Source organism: Lonchura striata, chromosome 10 (assembly GCF_046129695.1).
Source record: "Lonchura striata isolate bLonStr1 chromosome 10, bLonStr1.mat, whole genome shotgun sequence".
NCBI lineage: Eukaryota > Metazoa > Chordata > Aves > Passeriformes > Estrildidae > Lonchura > Lonchura striata.
In genome coordinates this window covers 21,686,557-21,712,829 of record NC_134612.1, presented here as the reverse complement: position 1 = coordinate 21,712,829, position 26,273 = coordinate 21,686,557, and the positions used below count along the sequence as shown (strand labels likewise).

General features: G+C 37.4%; 1 protein-coding gene and 1 long non-coding RNA gene across 2 annotated transcripts in view; one reads left to right on the top strand and one right to left on the bottom strand.

The window, feature by feature from the left end:
• Positions 1-26,273, top strand: part of NAALADL2 (N-acetylated alpha-linked acidic dipeptidase like 2) — a 413,827-nt gene that overhangs the window by 18,385 nt on the left and 369,169 nt on the right. The window contains exon 3 of the mRNA XM_077785540.1: positions 7,505-7,563. Within this exon, the coding sequence (XP_077641666.1) occupies positions 7,505-7,563 (59 nt within the window). The remainder of the gene's footprint in view (positions 1-7,504; positions 7,564-26,273) is intronic.
• Positions 2,282-4,005, bottom strand: LOC110480374 (uncharacterized). The gene is made up of 2 exons (XR_002467100.3): positions 3,696-4,005; positions 2,282-3,594 (listed from the first exon to the last, which is right to left on the bottom strand). It is a non-coding gene; the product is annotated as an uncharacterized LOC110480374 (long non-coding RNA).

Here is a 26,273-nt window from a genome sequence, read left to right as displayed (position 1 = left end):
TCTAGAGTTAGGAACAAAAATTTCAGGGAGTAGGAGACTTCAAACGTGATGTTTTATTGCCTTGCCTTTTTTTTTTTTTTCGTCTCAAAAGTAGTCTTGTATAAGGATATTTGCAATGCAAGCAAAATTGAGAAGCTTTAGTATTGCCATTCTTTAGCATCAGTCAGATCACTCTGTTTTACCAGACTGTGACAGGGTGTGCTCTGTCCCAGGCCAGACAGAGCTGCAGTTCCTGGATTATGCTCATGTTCAAAGTGGAATTTCCTCACTGAACTCTGTGATATTTCCCCACTTACCTTAAGGCTACTTTTTGTTTCTGCACAAAAATGTGTCTGTGTGTAATCTCTGTAAGTACACATGCTCTTTCCACCATTTTTATAGCAATACAGTGGAGATTAAATTCCTCCCCTTTCTCTGTAAAACAATTTGCTAGGGTAATAGTTTTCTTTTAATGTTGCAAACATTAGGAGAGAAGGTAAGAAGAAGAAAAAGCATAGAGAAGATAAACTCATGGCTAGCTTTATGTATTTATCTTCACACCTTCTGGATCAGAACTGGATGAGCTGTCACTTTATTTACAGCAGCAGCGTTGGTTTAGATGCTCTGTTCTGCGCCTGCTGCACAGGAATTAAATGTCAGGGCACAACTTTGTTCTTACATACAAGCAGCTCTAGGGATGCATGGCCCTCTGGATGGAGGAGAGAGGATCCATTGTGATATGCAGTTGTAAAATTGCAGTTCTTTGCTGGCTAAGAGGGGTGCAGCAAGCTGTTCCCAAAACCAGGCCATTTTTTCTTGCACTTGTGAAAAGCAGAGCTTGACTCTCTTCGTTTTTCCTTTTCAGGAAGCTTAATGCTTTTGGGCTGTCTCCAGCCAAATGCTGATAATAGGCTCTATAAGGGAACTTTTGTGCAATGATTCTTTCAGCAAAGAAATGGCACGTAGCAAATATGGAACTGACCAAGAGAAAGGTAAGGTTAAAGCAAGCATTTAGACTTCTTTTTAAAGAGCTAGTCATAGTAGATTAAGGCCACTTGAACACACATTAACTATTTAAAATAGAATGGTAAAGCTTTACTTTTTTCCTGCAAAAATCCTCCAGAATATTGTTTTTCTATTAGGGAACACTTATTTTAAAGTCTTTTTCCTATGGCAGGTATTTATGTATGAGACTTGTAATTGTGCAAGAAATGGAAATATTTAATTTTAATTGACTTTCCTGACCTTAAAAGAAATGTAAATACTTGCAGACCACTGCATTTTGTTTTCTTCTGAAAACATTTTAAGGTTACGCACCTTGTTTTCATACTTTGGGAATTATTTTTTCAGTGGGCCTGTCTTCGTGTGTTTCTTTCAGAGGCTGACAGTGACATGATGGCAGAGATTTAAAATAGATACCCCCTTTGAAGCTTGTGTGCTGATTATTAAAGCGTGTGGAAAGGAGTTTTGTGACCCATTACAAAATAATTCTTTTGCCAACACAGAGCGTAATGCATTCTGATGACACTCATAATTACAGTGCTTCCAGAGTAATTACCCTGGTAGTTCATTTTCCTATTGTTGGAATTCATATTTGTTTTATGTTTAACTGAAAACTGCATGCTTTGATCTGTGCAGGTGTTGAAATACTCATTGGGTTTAGGTGACAGCAAATGTCTATTTACTTTGCAGGTAAGCAAACATTTGGGTGTCTTACAGGCAAATGCATTTTTATCTCACCTGTGTGTGATATTACATCCCTGTGCAGCTGCATTTTCCCAAGTTGCAGCCAGCCCACGTAGTGGTGGATACTGGATGCTCAGGAGTTTATCCAACATATCAGGTTCCAGAGTTTGGAATTGTGCCAGAAACCAGATTTTGACCTCTGTCCTCAGATTCATTTGCTGATGTTGCCTCTCTTTAGTTACGTGTTACCTGTTTGTACCAGCTGAAGTACTTCCAGAGAAAAAGGAAATGAGTCTCCTAATTTTGAATTTTTGTCACTCCTCACTGAGCTGTGATGGAGCTTGCTCTTTTGGAAAAGAGATGCTTGAACTTTTTGTAACTGAAAGCACCTGGTTATGAAGTGCTAAAGCCTAAAGAAGGAAGGACATCTCTGTGCAGAGTGAAGAGTAAAGATAATGTGGTGGTGCTTTGACACAGAATGGGAAGGCAGATTTGGGAGTAGAAATAAATAAAACGGCCAAAAAAGTTCAAACAGTGATGTCTGTGTGGGTGTGATTTCCTGTATTGAAGTCAGGCTTGTAAATCAAAACTAAAATAAACACAGCTTTCCCTGTAATGGATTTGGGTATTGTAGAATTTTTTTTTAATAGAGTTCATTTTGTATTTTGAGGTTCAATTGCCCCAGTAAAAATAATTCCTCCATGTACTTTCTGGATGTGAAGTTTAATTAGACTGTCTTGGAAAGAGACATGGGACTAATATGAGCATTTTCTTGATGTGATGTCTGCACATTTTCACGAGTGGAGTAAAGGTCATTCCCCTGTTGGATGGGAAAGACCTTCCTAAAGCATATTGGCAACACTAGATTTTTCTGCATTTTTATTACAGTGGTGATTTCATCAAGGTTAAATTTAAATTCACAGCTAAAAATAGTATCTAGTTTGTAAAACAATTGCTAAATTAGCAGTTATTCAATGATAGTAAGTAAAAATTGGGCTGGTTGTAGAAGAATTCTTAGTGGAAATCAGTGTTCTCATCTGACCTTATTTTTAATCTTTTAAGAGCCTTCTTCTTTACAGCTGTTGTAATGGCATAAAGGAGTGAAGGTGTTCTTGTATGAGCAGATCTGGGGACTGGAAACTGCAGCTTGAACATCCAGTGGGTGGTCACTGGAGAGGAGCTCTTTTTGGTTATTATTAAAATACTGAACTAGCCAGTCATCAGGACCTGTTAATGTCCATATTTTTAGGGTGTAAATATTATAAAGGCAGTGCTTCTTACAGCAGTGCATTCTGAGGGCTTTTTGTGTGTCCAGGATAAAAATGCATGTGACCTTGGTTTAGGGAAAGTACAAGAACAAATTCCATGAATAGAAGCACATCTGAAAAGTGAAACAAAAAAATCCTTTTCTACAGATTAGGCCTGGTGCTTTTCTCCTCCCTTTCAAACATTTAAACACACTCTTTACATGATGCTTAAGCTTTTAAGTCAAAGTTATGAGGTGCTTTAGCCAGGCTTGAGCCTGAGAACAAGACCCAAACCAGGACAATAACAAAATGACACAAAGATTGACTCCACCGTGCTTGCTGGATGAAGTGAAAACTGATGAAATATAATTCCTATATCCTGGGATTTCACTGCCTGCTGGAACTAATCTCATTAACTTAAAACCACCTGAGGCTTAAGAGACATATACACTGCTGTGAGAAATTACATTTATCTCATCCTAGGGGGAAATCCTTTCCCTCCCCCGGCTTACCTTACTTTTGACTTTGTCATTCGTGAATTACCAGGTCATTTCTCCCCCATGGGAAAGTCGTCATAGCTCTCAGCGATGCAATTACTGTATCTGAAGTTCACTGCTGTATGAATGCTGAGATCACTGTTAGAGGGTTTTCTTCTTAAGTCATTTCCTAGAGAAAACAAAGACTGTAAAAATAATAGGTTAGCAGTTTACTTAAATAAAGTTCCTCCAGAGCTCCAGGAAAAGATTCCAGAGCTAAAAACATAGTATAAGGCAAAGAGCTTACTGAAAGCATTAAGGTGTTTATTGCCTTTGTAAACCAAACAGTGAGTTTTCTTTAACCATTAAAGTTTAAGAGATTGGTGGCCTCTGATAAGTGGTAATTGGATGCAGAAATTTCCAATGTGAGGTTACAGTTTGAAATCCCATGAGTGTCGCCAGGGAGAGTTGTGGAGTTGAGTGGTTGATTGTTGCACTCCAGTTTGGATTGAATCTGCATTCAATATTAAATCCAGCCAGTAGAAATACTCTGTTTGACATCAAAGGATTTTGGATAAGGCTTTTACTGATAATCTGGTTGGACTTTGCAGCAAGGCAGAACGACCTTGTTCGAGTGTCTTTCAATGTGTGTCTATTTCTGAAAAAAAAAAAAAAAAAAATCAATTTTGGGTTATCCATTAAACAGCTCAAATATAAAATTATATTAGGAAAAGAAAGTAACGTAAAAACAGAGAGAGCTCTGAAAACCATATCCTGAAGGCCTGATCTCTGAGATGGAATGCAGAAAGCCTTATGCAGTGGAAGCTTTTTGTGGTGAGCCTGGCCCTTGGGTGCTGCTCCCAGAAGAGGAGCCTTGGCGTAGGGAGTTTGTGTTGTGGAGGTGGAAGTTACTGTCAGTGAAAGGGAGGTGCCAGCCTCTGTGACTGAGAGAAATGACCACTGAGCCAAACTGCATGTCATTTTTGTAAAACCCAGCTCAAAAGGTCATTTGTGGATTTGAATGATGGGTCTGTCAAAGTTCACTGTTTACAGTGGTTTATTGGCCCTAAGTGACCATTTCCCAACCAGCCATTTAAATTGTTCTGTGTTGATAATGTGTGTATAGGGACAACAATAGATGCAGTTGCAATTGCAGACCAATTACAGTAATTAAAAATGATAATATGAGCCTTTGTTTCTCTTTCATCTTCACGGGGATGAAACTAATCTGGTCTGTTGATGGGAATGCCCCATTAATCCTCTGTTAATGCCCTATATTTAAGGGCCTACAATGAAGTGTGTATGAGCAAATAGTGAAGTGCATTAATGTCTGTGGATTAGGACTCCTTGTAATTATGGTGCTAATTATGTGTTGTTGTGATCTTGTCTAGATGTAAGTGAATTTGGTCAAGTGTATTTTTTTGATTTTGTTGAATAATGAGTAAGTCAGTGAAGTTACACATGGCTGTTGCTATTGTGTTATTAAGAATAGAGTCTGTAGGGATGAATGGTTGCTGAACTCTAGTGTACATTCCCTTTTCAGGTCTGCATAAATGAGTGTAGCATATTCCAGTTTATTTAGTGATGGACAGGCTGTTAGCTCTTAAAATAGCTAAGGAATAGGAATCTGACACCTTGAATGATTTATGTGTTTTCTTTGTAAGCTTGTTTCTGTTTTGTAACCTTTAAAATGTGGGTTTTATGAGCGATATCATTAAAATTTATACTCCCTCTAGTATGTGATGTTAGTCATTATTGCTCTGCTGTGCCTCCAGATCACCTGTCTGAATTACAAAGCAACCTTCCTTGAAGCTAAATAATAATTTTTTTTCCAAATGTGTGCTGACTTCATTATTTTTCATTGGTACTCCCTTACCAGAGCAGAGGCCAGAATCTGGCCTTTCCTGCTTTCCATCCAACTGGGAAAGGTTACTAGGAGCAACTGTATATTTTTAGGAATGAAATATGAGGGGTCGTTTAACTTAAGAGATCTGATATCAATCAGAAGAAACTTCCAGAGAATTTGTTTTGAAGTGCACTCTATTTTCTCTTCTTTGGTAACTGAGATTGATATGCTTGGGAGGTGACTTAATGTTGTGCTGGGCTTTGTTACACTAATTTAAAAGAGTTTCAGCAAAGAGTGAATCTCAGAGGAAAAGAAATGCTGATACTGAAAGTGAATCACAGTCCTTGATTCCATCAATTGAGACTCTTAAAGAGTTATTTTTTTTTACATACCAGGAAAGATTTTGTAAAAGGTTTCAAAATTGCACCTTTAGTCTGCATCCTCAAATTGAAGGTGCCAAAAAGATTTCTTCCAGAAACCTCCACAATAAGTTGTGGGTGTTTTTTAAACAAATTAATCCAATGAAAAATGGAATTTTTGCTGAGCTGTGGATTACTCCCCTGGTTCTCTGAAGGCTGTCAAGCAAACTACTCTGTAACTCATGAAGCCCCATCTCTCTCTTCTTTCAGGAAATAAATTATCTTTATTCAGTGTTTATGTTGTATATTGTCTAGGAGATTTTGGTATAGAGTAATTAATTGTGAACTTCTCAAATGTGACTTACTAACCAGCTTTCATCCAGAGGTGAGATGGAATTGTTTTCTGATCAGTATGACAGCAGATGATTTAGTTTTTTTCAAATCAAATGTTTGCCTAGAATCAGATCATAGAGTCCAACCATTAACCAAACACTTCCCAGTCCTCCACAAGCATGTCCCCCAGAGTTGCATCTTGTAAATACCTCTGGCCATGGGGATTCAGCCTGGGTGTGCCAGGGTGTGATGCCTTTCAGTGAAGGAATTTATCCTAATAACCTGTCTAAAACTTGCCCTGGCACTGCTTGTGCCACTTTCCTCTTGTCCTTTTGCATATTACTTGGGACACCAACCCCACCTGGTCCCAACTTCCGTTCAGGTGGTTGTGGAGAGTGATGAGGTTCTTTTTCTCCTGGCTGAACACCCTCAACTCCCTCAGCTGCTCCTCAAAGGACTTGTTCTCTGTGCCTTTACCAGCTTCACCTTCCAGAAGATGCTAGAGCATGCAAAAGAACTGGGATTCAGGCTTCTTGTAGTAGTGCCTGTATGGGATTTTTTTGTGTGTTTGTTTTTCTTACAAAACTTTATCATTGTAATACAAATGATTTACTGATGTTAACAGAGGATAAAATACTAATTTCAGTGCAGCCTGAGGCTATCATGATCTATTCAGTGCTGTCATCTAGTTTCATTGAGAGATATGTGATATAGCACTAGAAAACGAGTTTGAACATCAGAAGATGTGTTACTGTTGGAAAACATAGGAATGGAATATGTCAGATAAGAGTTATGCCAGAATAAGTGTGCTCGAGCACTGGATCCTCAAGCCAGTGGCCTTTTCCTGAAATAGGTGGTATCATGTTGCCTGTTGTTGCTGTTACCAAAATTCCTTGTCTGCTTCTGTTCTCAGAATGATTATTCTCTTAATATTTGCAAGGCAAGTTCCCTGTCATGTTACAGATTTCCCTATTTAGTGGTGTAGTAAAGAAAGTGTGAGCATTGAACACTTCCAGCAGCATAATTCCTAGAGCTGGAAGGAAAGCTGTGAATTTGCACTCTTAATCTCAACTGAGGTCTGTTTCAAGATTCTTATCTTCACCACACACACTGCAACTAGACTTTGATTAAAGTAATGCTATCAGGTTGAAGTTTAATTGGCTCTATGCTAATTATACGTATTTTAAATTGTTAGTGGACTCCATACATAAATGTCAGTGAGATGGTGAAGGAGGTGGAAAGAAGAGCTGTGGTGGTGATTAGAGGAGGCTGAGTTGAGTTTTTCATAGGATTAATACTTTCCAAATTGGAGAATGTAAGATTGAAAGTGAAGGGCACAGTCCTTGTTGAGGGAGAGTAGTGGAGTGATCCTAATGCAGAATCTCATTAAAGCAACTGTCAGGATTCCTCTATTTTGCCATCACCTCCCCTTTTCTATAAGAGTCAGCTGTCGTGTGGAGTGAGCATACTGCCAAAGAGGCATTTACAAATAAATGAAAAATGTCACAATTGATTTTGCTCCTTTCAGAGGACTCTGTGTCAGCTTTGTCACAAACCCTTTGTTATTCTCTCTTTCAGATCTCTTGTCTGGACTTTGGAAATAACTTTGGTTCTTGGATTCCTTCTGTTGACCCGTGGTAAGCTCCCTGGATTATGAGTTTTTATTAACATTTGTGCAACAGTTAAATAACATTGACTTTTCAGGGCCTATGAAGGGTGAAATGCTAGAAGTTCTTACCAATTACCTTATGTGTGTGTATAGAGGCTGCATAATACAATCCCTGCTTGAAAATACCACTAAAAATCAGATTTATTTTGTAGTTTCTCTTACAGAAGTATTTGCACATTATGGTAATTACTTTGCAATATGTTGTGTGCCATGGTAGTAGCCACATAAAATATGAATAGCTATATGGTTTTATTTGTTTCTAAAGAATATGTACTCCTAAGGTTGATAGTGTTCTTTTCTACCATATTTATAATTTCTCACTCTTTCAGTGTATGTTAGATGGTTATAGTGCATTTTCCTATTTGGGAGGAGATCAAAAAGTTGTTTTTCTTATGTACTTGCTGGCTGGATAAGTGAAATGATATGCAATATCAGTCTGCCCCTTTTAATGCAAAAGTGTTACCATGAGGTGGGATATCTGGTGAAATGCCATTATAAGAAATAGTTGATGGTTTAGATTTGAAGTATCTAAACCACAATTGAATCTAAAAAAAAACAGGCTTAGTTATTTTTTCCTTGAACTTCAGTATTTAAGATCGCAATAAAAAATACAGCGTTTCAGTAAAATTGCTGTGAAACTTCATTAATATCCAGAAAAATACCTGTGATCTTTTAAATGAAGATTTCTGAAGACTGACTGAGTGCTACCTTTAAGAGTAAATTTTGTCCTTGCTGCATTTTCTGTGATGTCCAGGAAGTATAAAATGTAGATAATAATAGGACAAGGAATCACCACTTTCCACTAACTTTAACAAACTCCCACCATATAGAAATAATTGATTTGTGATGGTTTTGTATTTCTAAAGGGATTCTTCAACAGCAGTTCACACATATTTTGCAATCTGGCAAACAACCAAAAATCCCTCTTTCAATGAAGGTTTTTTTCATAGCATATGAAAGAAAAACTTGCTGCATTTTATCACTGTTGCTATTGTCAGATTCTTAAAAACAAGAGACCTGAAGAAAATCTCTTTGCTGTCACTTTTGTACTCCAGAAACTCCTAAGAAGTTAGGGAAGTATTGGATTATGTAAGGAAAACAAGAAGGATTCATGGTGTCACCTGACTTATATGCACATTTTGCTTCTTTTCCCCCTTTCCTTGGAATTTTAATGTAGCTTGATGAGCTCTATTTCAGCACTGTAGAAATCTCCTTGCATTGGTGTATGCATATTTGTCAGCTCTTTAAGCATTTTAATGCATTACATTTCATACCTTTGCTGTTCTGATATACCTTTTGCTTAGTTAGAATGAAATGTGTTGAATTTGTTCTGAAATAAAATTTTAAATTCATATTTGAAATAAGTGTTGAATTTCCTCAAAGTTCAGACTTTTTATTCTTTTATTAGAAATCAAAACTTCTTAACTGTAACTTCCAAAGGACCCCCTTAATTTGTACTTTGGACAGTTTTTTTACATGGTAGTTTGTGGCAAAGCTCTGTAGGGCAGTTTCTAATGCTGTGTTTTGAGCAGAGGGCTGCCCAACCTTACTGTTCTTCTATTAGTATTAGAAGAATAAAAAAAAAATCTAAGATATGGATCTAAAAAGACAGAAAATGAGTTCTGGCAGTGTGGACGATGATGACATGGTCTCAAGGAATGAACCAGACAGTTCAAGGCTGTTATATTTGTGTAATTAATTAATATCACTATATACAGAGATGGAAGGAAGGAAAGCTAGGAGGAAAATAAAGAACTCATTATCAGCTCTATTCATTCCCCAAGCTCCACCCTTCCATTTCACTTAGTAAATTGTTTTGAGGTAAATCTAAATGGAAATCTGTAGCATTTCACATCTAAATGAGACATGCATTTACGAGTAAAGCAGTGCTGCAAAGGCCAATCCAGAAGTCTCCCAAAATGCCTTGGAACAAAAATGTTTAAATATGACTTGGCAGATTTGCAGAAGCTTAGACTTCCAGTCACCAAATTTTCACTGAGCCACATTTGATCACGTTACTGATGTTGATGTGTCCCAGCTTCTGGGAGCTGAACATACTCTGATCCATGGTCGTGCAGATGTAAATATCTGTGCCCCAGCTGTTGGCATGTATGGGAATTAATTCCATATATTTGTTTGAATCTCATATGACATTGCTCTTGAGTGCTGGGTGTCCCTACAAGCAGTGGATGAAATGACATGGCTGGCAACATTGCCATGAGTTAGAAAATAACTTTAGTGGGAGATTGGTATCCAGCAAATAGCAAAAACAGATTAATAAAACAAAGGAGAGATGTGTGAACACCACCACTGCTTGTTCAGTTCACTAAAGAATTTGCAGGTTGGGAATGAGCCTAGGAACAGCTGAAGGGGGATACACAGAGCATTTGTTCAATGAGAACCCTTCATGGAAGTGAACCAAAGGCAGTCCTGTGCTGCTAATACAGATTCCCTGGGAGCTTCTTCTCAGCCAGGAAGAACAGAGTAGGGAAGTGCTCTGAGAGCTGTATCTTTCTGCATCAGTTTCTGTTCTTCAACTGCAAGTGAAAATGTTAGCTCTATTAAAATTTAATTAGAGCTGATGGTCGCCATTCCATTCCCCAGTGCCTCCCCCAGTAGTGAGACTCTGCTGTTCATGCTGACAGTTGTTCAGCTCCTGGACTCAGGATATTCTTTCACCCTATTTTCATACAGATGACTCTCTTCCTTTTTAATGTAATAAAGGTGCTGTATTTCTAAGTCATGGGGACGCTGGTGTCATTTCAGCAGGATGAATCACAGACCTTTCCTAGTGCCCGAATACTTGACTTTTTGTGGAATAAGACAGCTTTTCTGTATATGAAGAAAAAATAATTGATGAAGAGGGAAAGGTGAGGGAAGTAAGATGATAACCTGATCAAAGAGAGAAAGATAATGTTTGGAGGAGTTATTATTTTAGAGTTTGTCAATTAGTTATTACAATTTCACTTTTAGAAGATCTACTTAAAAAATCCTGAAGATCATTCCTAGTTTTCAGTTTCTGTTTTCAGTCCTAGTTCCAGTTTTTAGCGCCTCCTCTGATTTGCACCATGTTATTTTTTAAATTAAATTCGATGTCATTCCATTGACTTTAGAGAGGTCACTCATACAATAAACAAATCGTTCCTCACCTCTTTCTATCTGAGCCTCTGCTCTGTGCTGCTGCCCCCTTTTAACTGTTACAAAACACTTATTATCCAGCTGGTGTCCTCTGAAGTGTTTTGTGTCAGTTTTATAAATTTGAAGTGATATAATAGAGCTCACAGCAGAAAGGACATGTGGAGAAGACAATGCTAACAAACAATTTGCAGCTCCTCATTGCCATGGCTGAATGAGTTGGTTTTAGGTAATTTGCTATTCAAACAGGAATAATGAGGTTAAATGTGTTTTACTCCGTTTTCATTGTGGCACAATGGTCAAGCTTGAACCACTTAATATGAGGGGGTTGGACAAGGCAAAGAAAATTGCTAATCATGTGCTTAATTGATCATTCTCTCACCATTGCCTGTAGCTGTTCCTTGTTAACGATGGTCTGAGATTAACCATCAGAAAATAACTGAGACCATACAGGAACATACCATGGGGCAACTTAATGGAGAAATGGTTCAATTGCTGCCAGCTCAACAGAGCAAAATCAGGGGATGAAGCTCTCGTGCTGAGCCCTAGAAACTTGAGTTTTTGGTCAAAACCTGACTTGAAATGCATGTGGTGTGATCATCTCTGCATAGTCTATTTGGGGGGACAGGGAAGTGCCTTTGACTACATTTCCTGGGGTCATTATTTTAGCAGGAGGACCTTGGGAATGTTTTCAGCACAGAAAAGCATTAGCAGGACCTAATGCATTGTGAGCTTTCTTTATGAAATTGTAGTATTTGTTTAAGCAACAAATAATGATAATTACAGCTGGGGTTGGTAGTTTGTTTTCTTTTTTTTTTTACATTTCCCAGAACAAAAGTGTTTGAAATCCTATTCAGAATTGGTTTCCAAGTTCATATGCCCGCATATAGATTGGAATTACTGTAAGGAAAAATCAATGAATTGCCATTGTGTTAATAGTATTGGCTCTATTTGGTAAGTATGTCCATGGGCATTTTTCAGAGTTGTAGCTATAATTTATGGGGGTTGATTACAATTCCTATGTGCCTTCTGTAGCTCTAGAAACAGGTTATGCAAACTTGTCAGCAGTAACAGTGGACTCCAGTAGAGTGCTGGTTTTGCACAATGTCTTCATATAAAGGAAACAAATGCAGCCTTCCACCCCCCACCATCTGTTTTTAGGGGTATTCCCTTATTTTCTTCTGTTTTGAGGAAGAATTTGGCTTAATGTTCTTGAATTCAGTATAATAATTAAGATTTTTTACATTTGTAAAAGCTTGACTTGCATGCAGGAGGTAGATTGAGGCAGCCTGACATGCTGTACTAAAATGATACATAAGTAGGGCAATGTTTTCATCAACAGAAATGTGTTGCTGTTCAAAGTAGATTCTCTCTGTAGGGTGCCATAAAGTAATTAGAAGACCATAACATGATCCTTCAGTATTGTATTAATTCCTTAGAGGGATGAATTCATCTTTTCTGACTGCAGTAGTGCACGACTCGCCATGGAAATGCCACTGAATTATGAAATCATCTGTAAAACAAAGAACAGTTTTTCTAGAGGACCATGTTTATTTTACAAAACTCATAAAAGGCTTATGCTTTTAGTGATTTTTGCTTGTAGCAAACTGGAAGTGAAAGTATTTATCTTAAAATTAAAAATCAACATGGAATGCTGTACTTGGCCTTAAAGAAAACTGCATGTAAAATATTTGTCTTCTGCGAGGACTGAAGACTATTAAGAGGGTCTCTGCCAACACAAGAAGAATGTCTTGTTACAGATGATGAGTTTTTGCAGCTGGTGTAAACTAATCCAGTGATGGCTGCATACTGTAAACGTAAAGCATGAGAATTTTATGCAGTTTTCTTTTTGCCAGCAGTGGGTGGAGAGCTGAGTTTGTACAGTTAGACTGTGTTAAAAATTAACCTTGATTGGGCTTTTCTTGGATTTTTATTTTTATTTGTTAAGTGACCAGTGCTCTAAGCATGAGTTTGTAATAGTGGCTGGTGTTGGCTGGAAGGGGAGGGACACTGACCATGCACTGCTCAGCATGGGCAACACTGGAAATACTTAATGGTTTGATCAGAAAAGATTCTGTATGCAACCCCTCTAAGCTGGGGCATGTTGCCCTGTTTACAACAAGAATTCCAAAACCCACAAGGGCATTTTTTTTACCATCTTTTTATTATTCCTCTGTAGAGCATCTTTCTGATTGTGCTGTGAAGTGTGTTGCAATTGAGAGGTTCTTCAGCCCACCAGACTTGTTTGTTTCTGCTTTCAGTCTGTTCTCAGCATTAATCCTTCCTGTACTTATGTTTTCAGGTGCAGTGCTGGAAGTGGCCCTTGCTGCCATATCCCAAAATAAAGCCCTTTTCTTAAAGAAACAAGACATTGAGGTCTAGTTTGCTATGGCACAGGTTTTGGGAATGTGCAACAAAAATTCAGAAGTGTAATTAAGGAAACATTGAATTTAAGGTCTGCCTTGACTATTTCACTGAGGTCAATAATTCAGTGATTTTGTGGAGGCTGCATGCCTTACCATAAAGAAAGGCATGAGTGGTTCCATATGTGCAAATTAGAACTAATGACTCTCTTGTTTGACACATGAAGGGAGACTTTAGTTTCAAGCAAGGGAGTATAATCACTATTTCTTGGTTGCTAAATATCCAGTGTGCAAAACCAAATTTTCAGTGAAGGTATAGATCATTATTTCTTACATGACTATTCAAAAATGAAAGAAAATAAGCAAGCTGCAATAGATGCTTCACACTCTGCTGTAGTTCAGGGCAGAGGTGAAATATTTAACATCCTTGTAGTATTCTCAGTATACTTAATTCTTTAGGACTATACTGTTCTAATTATATATAGCACATCTGAGTTCACAAAGAGTGTTTCATATAGCCTTAAGGCCTATGAAGGAGATAATCTTCTTGGGAGTTCTGACATTTGTTTTAATGGAAGCAGGATCAAGCACAAATGCTAGGCTGCAGTGACATTTAAATGTGATCAGCAATACTGATCAGCGATCAGGAAATCGAGCTGTTGCAGCTGCTTACTTGAAAGAGCCTCCTTTATGTAACATACTGTCAATTGTAAGGGTTTTTTAAATATTTCCTTAGAAAGAACATGGCTCTCCCTCTATGAATAAACCACCCTATCCTGGTGATGTGGATGACAAGGCTCTGATGGATTTCAGCAACATTATGAATCTCACCTGCTGGAGATTCAGTTTATATGCATGGATACAGAACTGCTCAAAGCAAAATGTTTCACCATCCTCGGATGAGCACTTTCAGTGCTCCGAGGCGTCTCAGTGTGTTTGGGAAGAGAGCTCATCTCCACAGAGATAAATGTTTTGCAGCGGATTTATTCTCATAAAAAGCTGAAGCCAGAACCAAGAAGTGGAACAATTTCTGATTAAGAGAATCATCCCAGCTCCCCATCCCAAACAAAACGCCTGCATGGGAAATAAATGATATTGTAATTAAAGTAGCAGAAGTTTCAGCTTCAGCAAGGAGACTGTCTGGTAGTGGACAGAAACTGTTGGAAATGGAGCTGGCAAGCCTCAGCTTTCAGGGCAGGGTTTAGAGACAGGATGGAGGGGTTTGAAGGTGGGCAGGTCCAGTTTTTTTGGGAAGCTTCTTTCTGAGGGTTACAGATTCCCAGTGTTTTTACCTTGGCTCCTCCAAGTCTGCCTGTGTCCTCTGTAAAAATCAGCTATGCCTGATGTCCTCAAACACTACCCTGGGAGTCATTGACTTTGTCACTGCAGACCTTTTGGATTTGTTGTGAGTTCACTTAGTAATATTTATTACAGGCTGTGTATTAGTTGTTATTTTAACAAAATATGACTTTTTTTAGATAACTATCCTTTATCCTAAGTAGAACTATCACTGTTTTAGTCAACAGCTATATGGTGGCTATCATTCAGAAAATGATAGATTGTGTTTTGGAAATATAATTTCTTGAGTTCAGTTTGCCTCGTGAAAGACAATTTGGTTGTCTTGAATCACTGTTGAACTTTTCCTTTGAAGTGGTAAGTTGACACTTCTCCACATTCCCTCATTTAAAAATGTGTCAAAACCCCAAAATGTTCTGTTTTCCACCCCCCCACCCCCCCCTGTTTTCAGTGAAAGCACTAAACACTTTCCATTCCTTTTTGGAATGGAATTCCTTCCATTCTTAATTTTTTTTTTTTTTTTTTATTTTCTATATCTAAGCCCACCTTTTCATTTATCCATTAGTTGTCTTCTTAATACACAGAAAAATTTATTTCACAGGTACATGTTGAGATATGAGTAGAAGTAAAAGGCTGGGGCAGAACCAAAGCCTCTGGCAGAGACATGGCAGCTGACAGGGGATGTGGCACTTTGCATTTTAATTATGAATAGTTTGGTGGTTCTGCAATGTTTGTAGGAATACATTTGCAATAAGAAGTGAGAGCACCTTGTTTGATAGCTTTTATAGTGGTACTAGTTCCTTCAGCCCAACAGAAGCAGCCTGACATCATTCTTTTTCCTGTTGTTTCTCATTTGGTTTTTCCTATACCGAATGGATATATTCAGAGTCAGCTGAAGCTTGACAAATGCAGCTGTGAAGACTTGTCTTCAAGCTGTACTGCAGATTTTTCTCTCGCCTTTCTTTGCTCCAAGAAATACCTGTTCAACTGTTTTTATAGTATTTTTATGATAGGCATTTCAGATACCTACTGCTGGATAAATAAAACTGCTTTCCTAGCTTCAGGAGGCGGGGATGTTTTTTCATTTGTTTCTCAAAATTTGTTGCAGTGCAGAATGTAGTTGGATGTCATCGTAAAGAAGATGGCCTGGCATGGAAATAAGAACATAATTAAAATTACTTTTACTTTTTTCAGGATTTGGAACAAAATGTTGCTTAAACCTTTTTCTTAGAGGTATTACACCTAACAAGCTCTCTTGAGAGAGGTGGGGGTAGAGCAGCAAAGCTATCAACAAAAATATGGAATGGCTGCGTTCCCTGGGGTTTGCTTAAATTTGAAAGTAGATAGGAACTGTGAAGAAATATAATGCAATCTGGTAAAGAAACTGCAATATAACTCCAGTGGCCTCAGACACAGTAATGTACCAGTGTAAAGATCTTGTATTAACCTGAAAAATAGGTGGCAACATAAAGCACTCTAAAGTTTCTTCGTTTACATTTGTCCTTGATGCATCGTCTTCAATGTCTTGTGGTGCGGAGATCCATTTATGCTGTAAACGCTGGGGAATGGAAATCAGGTCTTTTTACTTGCTGTGGGAAAGGCCCTTTGAACCTTTTCTGGGCTGCCTACGTTAGAGTTTGACATGCTAGGTTCAAGATGACCACTGAGCTAGAACAGCAGTCAAATTATGCTACGTTCTTGGTCTTCATTTAATGGCAAGTTGAGGTTTACTAAGCCATTGAAGCCACTTGTGGTGTGATATTTTCTGTCCTTGCCCACATGAATGTACCTGATGGAATCATAACAGTGATGGTTTAGGATTTGAAGCACAGTAAGTAATTCTTGATAGTTTCAGATGTTTGTTTTTTGGTGGGTTTTTTTTTGGGTTTTTTTTTTTTTTTTTTTTTTTTTTTTGATAATCTGGAATGCTTGTTAATCCATGCAAGACTTGTTTTATTATAATCCTTTCTCAGAATCTGTGAATGCCTTCCATACAGAATCAGCAGTAAATGGTTTTGCAGAGCTTTTCTTTTTACTTCTGAAATTCTGATTGAGAAGTAGCAGTTCTTTTGTTTGTTGTTTTGAGGAGGAACTTGGTATAGGGTTCATAGTAAAAAGTGTGCTTGAATTTGTGCAAATTGATGCTTTCCAGGTCTAACGTAGATTTTTTTGAGAAATCCCATTGCGTTACAGTCACCATTGTTCTCCATTCACATACACTTGAAAATCTGGAATCAGGTTATTGGTGTCTGACATATTGGACAATTATGAAAACTGTAGCTTGCAAGAATTGATCTGCATTTTGCACAAAGGCCCCTGAAGTCTTGGAGCCTGCCGTTCAATCTAAACATAAAAATTCCTTCAGAAAATTGGTTGGTTTTTGTCACTATTAATATTTTAAAGGATTTATTATAATTTGATTTTTTTTTTTAAGCGTTGAGCCATTTTCTTGTACCCTCTAATCTTGTGGGTATTTTCCTTGGAGAAGAAATGGTCTGGTGTGAAGGGGGTTACAGTACACTGGCATTCTGGTCACATTGTTTTGTGTGCAGACACCTGCAGGAGGGATCCTACTACAAACAATTCTGGCTTGTCAGGAAAGGTGTATCTACAACTTGGCTTGAAATATCTGTGTGGTTCAGGGCCCCAAGCTGGTGAGGGATGTGCTCTGTCAGTCTGTACATGTGTGTATGCAAGAAGGGGATGTTGCCAGATCGTTTTACACTTGTTAAATATTATCAGATATGCCTTTTAAAAATAGAGAATTATTATTAGTTTTAAGAGATAAAATTAGATAGTTTGGATAGGCATAGTTTATAACTTATAACTAGATCTAGTTATAACTTAGTTTATAACTTGTAGATATCTATAACTTATAGATAGAATAAGTTTGGAGCTTATATTCTGAGTTCTAAAATACTGACTTTGTTTGAAATAATTGTGTAAGCCTCCTTTGATAATGTAACAAAATTCATGATTCTCATGTATTAAATATTAGCATCAGTAAAGTTCAGTGTGTATTTGGTTGTAAGGATTTTATTTCAGAACCCCCTTTGTTGGTGCAATATTGTATTAGTGTGCTGTGCTGAACAATTCAATCTGAGCTTCCCTCTTGCACAGAACTCTACATGAGGATACAGTCCAAAGTCTTTTTCTCACCTTTTCTGTTTTATTTCATTAATATTAGAGGGATTTAATTGATGTTATATTTGTGGTAAGCTGAATTAGAATCAGGTTCATTTTTTATTTATTTCTCAGTTTTCTCTGTTTTTTTTTTTTTTGTTTTATGGTTTGATTGAAGCTTAAAAGGTCATCTCAGTAGAAGGAATATGGAAGATAGAGCAGAAAACGTGAAATTTTGTCTTAAAACTCTTGTGGCTTTGAAGTTCAATAGAAGTGAACAGTAGAAGAAAACTGTTACTAAATAGTGTCTCTTGCATCTAAAACATTCACATTAAGGTATTGATTTTAATCTTCCACAAAAATCCAGATAGCCAATGTGCTGATATTGCTGCTCTGAGTGTTAATTAACTTATGGCTCTAACATAATGGAAGTTGCTGTTTATTTGAGTGAAGCTGTTGCTTTATTTATTTATTTATTTATTTATTGCTCACATGGCAAAACTTAGGAAATTTCTGTGCTGGTGTGTGATGGACCTGGTGAGACTGTGCTGCAGAAAGGTGGCCTGATGGGCAGTGCCCAGCCCAGGGTTCTCTGTGGGCACTGGAGATGGGCACGCTTCATTCTGCCAACTGCATCTTTCTGCCTTTGTTGGGAATGTTATTCTGGGTGCCTTGCTCTAGCAGGTTTCTCTTTTTCTCAAAGTCAGCACATTCATTTTTTTTCCACTGCACTCTCATATCCCTTGTGTTTCTAATTAACATTTGGAAATCGCTGCCTGTCCTTCGTTCTGCATAATCTGTGCTTGTTTGCATTCCAGCAGCACACCTGTACTGCAAATGCAACACCAATTAATTGTCTTTTCTGTAGTTTAAAATAAATAGTGTCCATGTATGGGCTTATTCTCAAACCATAATATATTCAGTATTTTTTATCTGACAGGCCTTGAGTTCTAAGAGCTGGATTTAGCAAAAGTTTTAAACTCTGTTTAGGCTGAGTAAGCAGATATCTTTGTTTAATCAGTTAAACACACCATGCTTCTTTATAGCTCTCTACAGGAGTAAAGAATTAAAAAAGTTAAGTAGTGAATAAATGTCTCAAATGAGATCTATTTTTCCTTGAAATATGCTTCACCTAGAAAAATATTCTTAATCTGCAGTTTTCTTGTTTGCTGTTAGGTTACCAAATCATATGTGTATATGAATTTCAAAAGCAGAGCTGAAATCACTGAAAATATTTTAATTCCTTTTGCTTTCAGTTTAACTGTACTGCTTTTTTTTTTCTCTTAAACTTGATAATCTAAAATAATTGCAGTAATGCAGTAAGGGATAAGGTAAAGGCAAATTATAGCTAAATACTTTAAAATAATAAAAGCTGTATGGCTTGAAATTTGCTTTATAAGTTTTCAGAGCTATCTAATTTCCTCAATAAGATCTCTGCAGTGTATAATCACCCTTATTAAAAAAAATCAGAAATATTTGGCTTTTCTGAGGAGGAGAAAAGTATGACTTAACCTAAGAATTCATGCAAAGAATAGCATATAGAAACATGTTGATACCAAAAACATGATGAAAAAGAGGAGCCTTTTTTTTTTTTTTTTTTTCAGAAAAAATCAGGCTAAGAGCAGCAAAATAAAAGACAGATTTTCAGATAAATTCCTTTTTTAAGGATTTTGTTTGATGTTTTCTGATGCAAGAAAGTCTTTTGGTAATATGATTTAAGTATTGTCTTAGCATCTTGCTCCCCTGCTTGGTTAGATATTCTCTGACCCTGAGGAAGAAGATGAGAAGTTACAGAGAGATGTGGCTCTCCCTGAGAGCTGTGAAACAGGGAATTGTCCAAAGCTGCTGTGCTGGAAGTTAATTAATATAACCCTGTAAGTAATTCTCACTATACGAGAGCAGTGGCACCTTGGTTCCAAAAACTGGTTGGTCTTTAAGCACTTTTGGTGTCCCAGCTGTGTGCTTGTGTGACATAAGTACAATGTCTGTACTTTTATTTCAGAACATGCAACTGATCTTGTAACTTCAGACAAACCCCAGTCCCTGCACTTGGAATTTTACAAATGTATCAGTGTTTCTATTTATTTTTCTTTTTTTAAGAAAAAAAAAAGTATTTCAGTGTGTACTGTAGCTGATCTCTGAAAAAAACTATTTCACGGCACCCCCCCCATGAAAACTCTTGAAATTGCATCTTGACAAGACTCTTGAAATTGCATCTTCTCTGTTATCACTCAAAACTGATGGATGAGATGCAATGTTATGACTTGACAAGCTTAAGTACAAAATTATTGATCTCTGAACTGCAGCAGAACTCCTAAGGATAATCTCTCAGTACATATTTGGCATTGAGTAGTGTTCAGCACTTGTTGCTTTTGCTGCACATTATTTCTTGTGGATAATTCAGCCAGATGCCAGAATTTCTTTGACAGCTCTGTCTTGCCAAGTTTCCTTTTGCATGGAAGAAATTTTGGGGCCAGTTTTTCGCCTCAAAACTGACATGATCTAATAACTGTCTTTTGAAATTGAGAGGATTTATCAAATGCTTGAAATTTAGGCATAAGCTGGAACTTCAGCCTATGTACTAAGTGCATGGAATAAATATGTTCACTAGTTTTGTGTATCTGGAGGTCACAGCTATAGACAGAGAGATCCAAACCAGTAATTGACCAATTTATAATTTGCTGTTGGTTTGAATATTGAAATGAAGGTTGTGTATCACTGTGAGAGATGTGATCTAGCTCAGCCAGATGCATGTGGGCTGAATGAAGAAATTGCTGAGCTAAATTCTTTGACCTGTGCAATGTAAAAGGTCAGTCTGGGTGATCACAGTTGCCCTCTAAAATGCTGGTTGTCAAAAATGAAGAAGGATGCATTAGAAAAAGCATGAAACAGGGCTTGTTAGAAATAAAGTGTCAATAGATAACATGGAATAAGCAGATAATTGTCAATTTATGCTATTAGAATTTTTTTAGAAAAACTGATGAAAAAATTGCTGGCTTCATGGAAGCATAAAGTAACATTAGTTTATCTTGCTGAACAAAAAAAACCCAACCTTTTTTAAGTTTAACACATACATCAAGTTGGCTGTTGCAGTTCTATGAGATCTGCAGAACTGAGGGACTGTCTCTGCCCTTTTTGTATATTTAATATACAAAACAGGACTCCATGTATACAGTTTTTGTTTGAGCTCCAGTGTGCTTAAATAATCTGGTAGCCTGGGGAAGAGCAAGATTGATGGGATAGGAAAAGGAAGGTTGAGGAATCTGCAAACAAGTTCCCAAACACACACTACAAAGACTGAATGTGGCTGTGTGCACACCTGCACTTGGTTTGTTTTGTGCATTTTTGCACCTGAGTGGAATCAATAAAAGAAACCTTTCTTAGCTACTTATTTTCCAAAGAGTTTCAAATACCTGTGAATTCAGAACCTATGTGGTAATCAGCCTTAGCTAAGGAAAACTTAATTAGATCCTAAGCAATGTCAGAGTTACACAAAAAAATGCTGAAATCAAGAAAATTGTCAGTGTCCCAGGTGTCTTGATCAGGAAGAAATAATTTAATGTAAGTGTAAATGCAAATGCCTTCAAATCAAATAGATATTCTTTAACATAGGGAATATTTGTCTTACTTTCTGGAAATTTTCCTTATTCCCCGTTGTTGATGCAGGAGAAAGGTACTGCTTGTCTGAGAGGACATTGCTGCTTTTCTCCTCCCTCAAAATAGCCATAAACAGAACAGGGAGTGGCCTGGGAAAATGTCATTTTGTTCATCGGTTAGTAACCCTGAATAACTCAGTTTAACCTTAGATAACCTGGGAGCTTAGGTTGTATTTTAAGAATACTTTAACTTTTTCAGTAATGGCATAGTTCTGCTGTTTGGCTTAAAATAAACTGCTGGTCTTTGCCCAGTTCTTTTCCATGGAGCTCCATGTGGGAAGCAGCTATCTGCTCAAAAACAAGCTTACAGAAGTAATGTCTTGATTTGTGTGGGAAATACACTGGGTTACCTGTCATGAGCCCTAATCCCCTTAAAATACATCAGAATTTAGTGATGACTCTACCCATACCTAGAAATATTTAAACAGGGACCCATAGGAAGATTGAACAGAGTAAAGCAAATTGAATTTGGTTTAAGAATTCATCCCTTTTTGTCCTACATATCTAATTCATTTTTCTCAAATGCTGTTCATATTGTGTTGCATATTAATTGCATATTCTATGTTCTTTATTCATAATATACCACTGATAATAACAGAAAATTAAATTTTTAATTCCCAGTGATACCTTAATTTAATGTTCCAGTTTCTTCTCTTCTTTAACTAATCTTCTGTCCTCTGAACAAATTTGATTAAAATCATTACATTTATTAAGAAGAAATGGGCTAAAATGTATCACTTTGGTCCCACAGAGTATTAAAAATTCCTTTCCTAAAGCATGTCTTTTGGTGGATGGCAGATTTTAGGCAATGAAATGGCTGATTAAAGCTCAGAAATCACTAGGATATTGAAAAGTGGGAGAAATAACTTGCTTTAGTTAGCGCTTTCTCATTTTACAGGTAAGCCATTCCTTCTTACCCTTGTCTCCTGATGCTGTAGTAATTATGAATTTGTGAGATTTGGGATAGGATGTGGGACACAGAGGAGTGATTTTAGACTCCTTTCCTAATGCAGTTTGCTGGGGGACCTTGCAGGTAGGTGCTGAGGAAAACTCCCCTGAGCTCTGTCCCCTTCTGTGCTGGGCAGAGTCAGTGACAGCAGCTGTAGGGTGGGACAATGCAGCCCTTGGACTTCGGTGTTTGTACCATTCAAAAAATGGTATTTACATTTAGATGTATGGTAACATGTAACTTCATGTTGGTTTTGTTACTTTGGTTTGGATTAAAGTGTTAGTGGTTTAGCCTTCTTGGTTTTCTGTTGAATGATGTGATTATCGTGGCCCGTTTGATGTTATGCATATCTGTGTAATTAGGATGTTGTAATCTTTTTTCTTGTTCTCTGATACTGAGTTAATAATACCTCCTTAGGAAGTCTGATACAATACTGTTAACTGGGTGGGTAGGGAGGAGTTCCTTTATCAGTGAACAGAATTTAAGCATAGGTCCTTTTCCAAACCAGCAATATAAAGATAAGCTTTTGAAATACTTGCATTTATTTTTGTGGTTGTCCCTCTCAGTTCTCGCTGTATGGCTGATTAACTGCATTCAAAACATGATTTGCTGCCTGTATAGTGACAGAACTTTTTTGAAAATGTGAGTTAATGAAATTTAATGCTGTCTGTGCTGGCTTTTTTAAGTCCTTTGAGCACCCATTAAGTAGGTTAGCTGCTCACTGGTAAGGCTTTTTCAGCTGTGAATTAGAAAGCATCTGCCTTTACTGTGTGCACTGTCATCTCATAGTCATACTAATTTTCTCATATTCTTTTCTAATTTTATCTCCTTTTGCTCCCTGGGCCTTAATTCTGCAAATTCATGATATTAATTTTGTGATGCTATAACTTGGTGCACATTCCACTAACTATCCCCTGTTGCTCCAAGCCCTGTTGAGGCTGGCCTTGGACACTTCTGAGGATGGGGCAGCTTCTCTGGGCACCCTGTGCCAGGCCCTCCCCATCCTCACAGAAAAGAATTTTTTCCTAATGTCTAATCTAAATCTACTCCCTTTCAATTTGAAGAAATATTGCAAACGAATAACATTTCTAGGTACTTAATTATCTTCCATGTCAGACAATGAATTGATTGCAATGTTCCTTAATATTTATAGGTGTATTGCCTATTTACATTCTGAAAAACACTCCTTGACACAATATGCTTCCATAATAGATGCTTAGATATTTGTAGGCAGTGGGAAAATCAAGAGTACTTGGCTTAGTCCAGTGTAGGGCTCTATTTTTACAAGGTGTTATACAAACAGAAGAGAAATTCCACCGTCCATAGAGCTGGTTTTGTAAGTACACCAGGCAGGCAAAGGCTCTGAGCAGGAGCACAGAGGATACAGACCCACCTATGATTTCCTGGCAGGTCCTTGCAAAACCCCAGATGTGTGAATGGGAATTCATTGGGCAGTGATGCTGGATGTGAATTAGTGAGCCTGCTATTGCATTATGTTAACATCAGGAGGCCTTTATTGAGAACCTGATCTCTACTGTGCTTTATTGCCAAGAATCATTCCATAAAAAGATACTTGTGCAACATAACTCGCATATTAGATTTGATAAACTGCAATTTGATAAGCTGATGGAACAGAAAATGATATTGGGAAGTGTATGGTAGAGCAATGCAGTAGTAAGGTTGTAAACTAAATAAATTTATTTGAGGTTGCATAATAGATTTTAGGACTAGATCAACACCTGTGCCTGGCTTTTATCCAAAGTAGTTTGGTTGTAGTTCTTGACTGATGATTTTGAACAATTTTTATTTGAGTTTCAGGTAATTGAAGAGTTTATAGTGGAATTCTCACCTTTATGCTTATAGCTGTTGTGTGTTAATGTGGTTTTGCAGGATAAATGTTGGTAAGTGAAAAACATTGTTTTCTATTATGAGGAATAATAGAATTTTAAGGTTCCATTTCTATGTGTAGGAGCATCCTGTGTACCCTTAAGAAGCAGACTACAGACATACATCCAGTGCTCTGGAAAAAGAGATGTTTGGTGTGAACTCCAGCCTGGAAAGAATGACCTTTTGGAGATCTTTGTTAAGGAATACAAATGTTCTGTAAGATAGTAAATTATTGTATTTTTGACAGAGTTAGAAGAAATACCCAGATAAAGCTTTGATATTGTAGAACAGATGCATCAGGTTGTTTTTTTAGCTGGTTAATATGGCATATTGATATAATGAATTATGCTAGTTAATGACCTGCAGATTTTTCAGGGATTTGCATTCTTTTTCAGAAAATATTAAGGGGAAGCTGGAGGGTTCGCCTTAAAGAGGAAAAACAGTGAGCAGAAGGAAGGATGGTGTAGTTACATATAAGAATAACGTTTTAGCCACACTGCCTTGTGGAAGGTTCCATTATGCTGCCAGTGGACTGGGGGAAGCACATGCCTGGAGATGTGTGGGGATCTCACCATACACCACTCTCTTATCTGGCCAAGAGTCTATAAACACTTAGAATAATAATTCTGTGTGCTCATCAGTGCTGACAGCTGACACTTTTTGCTAAGATACCTTGACAGTGCTTGTGTTAAGCACCCAGGGCCAGGCACTCCATTAAGTTTTTGTGAAATGAGCTGTCTATTCTTGCTGTCTGGTTGATCCTGGCAGTATTTGGGAGCTGGAATTCTCTCCAGGGAGCCTCTTCAGCCACCTGACATGTCGGGTCAGGATGGTTTTAGTGGAGTCTTCAGGGCACAGGAGACTTGGAAAGACAAGATGGGATGTTTTAAACAGTGGTCAGAGTATAATGTGGAAGAAAACCAAGTTCTCTGAAATGAAAATAGACAAAAAAGTAATTTTATTTTGGATACACAGTCAGTAGCCATGTGGAAGGTGCTCTGTGGAGATGTGTGTGTATCACTCAAATCTCCTATGGTGTTGCTCTGGGTGATGTAGACATCACACTAGGTAAGTTTGAAAACACAGTGATTTTCTGAGTTGGGATTTTCATTTCTTTATTGAAGAGAAATACTGATAGAGTTGAATTATATCTATAATTTCAAATCTAGCCATTTATAGCCAAATGATAAATAGAATTGGAGTTTAATTATTGGAATCTTCATTAAATAAATGGAAGAAATTGCAGAATGAGGTTCCCTTCCTTGGTATCTCTACTGTGTCAGGGTGCTGAGTGTTGTGGTTGAGCTCCTGCCTGGAGTGGGTACTACAGCATTACAGATTCTCCAGGAATGCAGTGCAATTACCTTGGCCTCTGGGTTAGTTCATCAGGGTCTCTCAGTGACACTGTTAGAGATTTTTTAATTCCTGCTCACTTCCCAAAGGTGAAACATGAATAACACCTACTGTATGGAATTGTAGAACATAAAATTTTCTGTGATTTTTAGGAAAATGTTATTAAAATCTGGATTTAAAGGCATTTTCTGCATGTTTATCTACGCTTGTACAACCACAACAGTTAAATATAGTAGGGAATTTACTGAGTATTATACTAAAATCAATGTACTTCTGAAATCTGGATTTGGTTTTAAAACAATTTCCCCATACAGTATAAATTACAAAAACAGAAAAAAGGATTGGGAAACTTTAAAAACTCAACCTGATATGTTTGAGTTGCACATGTGACTTAAATCAATGCATCATGTCTGGGCTATTCTACTTGGGCATTGCAAGAATTTGAAATTAGAGCATGCTGCATGTTAGCAGAAAAGCAGGAAGGTGAAGCAAACGTTGGAGTTCTAATAGAAATTCTGAGTTCTTTCAATTTCCTTATAGATTTGTCTGGTGTTGCTGCATTCATTCTTACATAATTAAGTAGCTTATAGTGATGTTATATATATATGTTAATTTAGGAAATTTTATTTAGATTAGTGTTTGATACTTTTGTAAGCTGTGGTTCATACAAATCAGCCTTGAGGATGTGAAGACAGTGTTTCACAATTTTCATCAGGAAAACAGTTATTTTCACAGCTTTATTAACATAACTGTAAAGCTTTGTGCACCCTGTGCTAAATTCTGGCATGAAACTTCTCACCATAGGAGAATACACAACTTTTTAACACCTGATTTAACACTTCCCCCCCCCCCCCCCCCCCCCCCCCCATACTTCAGAGTCTGAAAAATGAAACTTGGCAGACTTACAGTATAATAT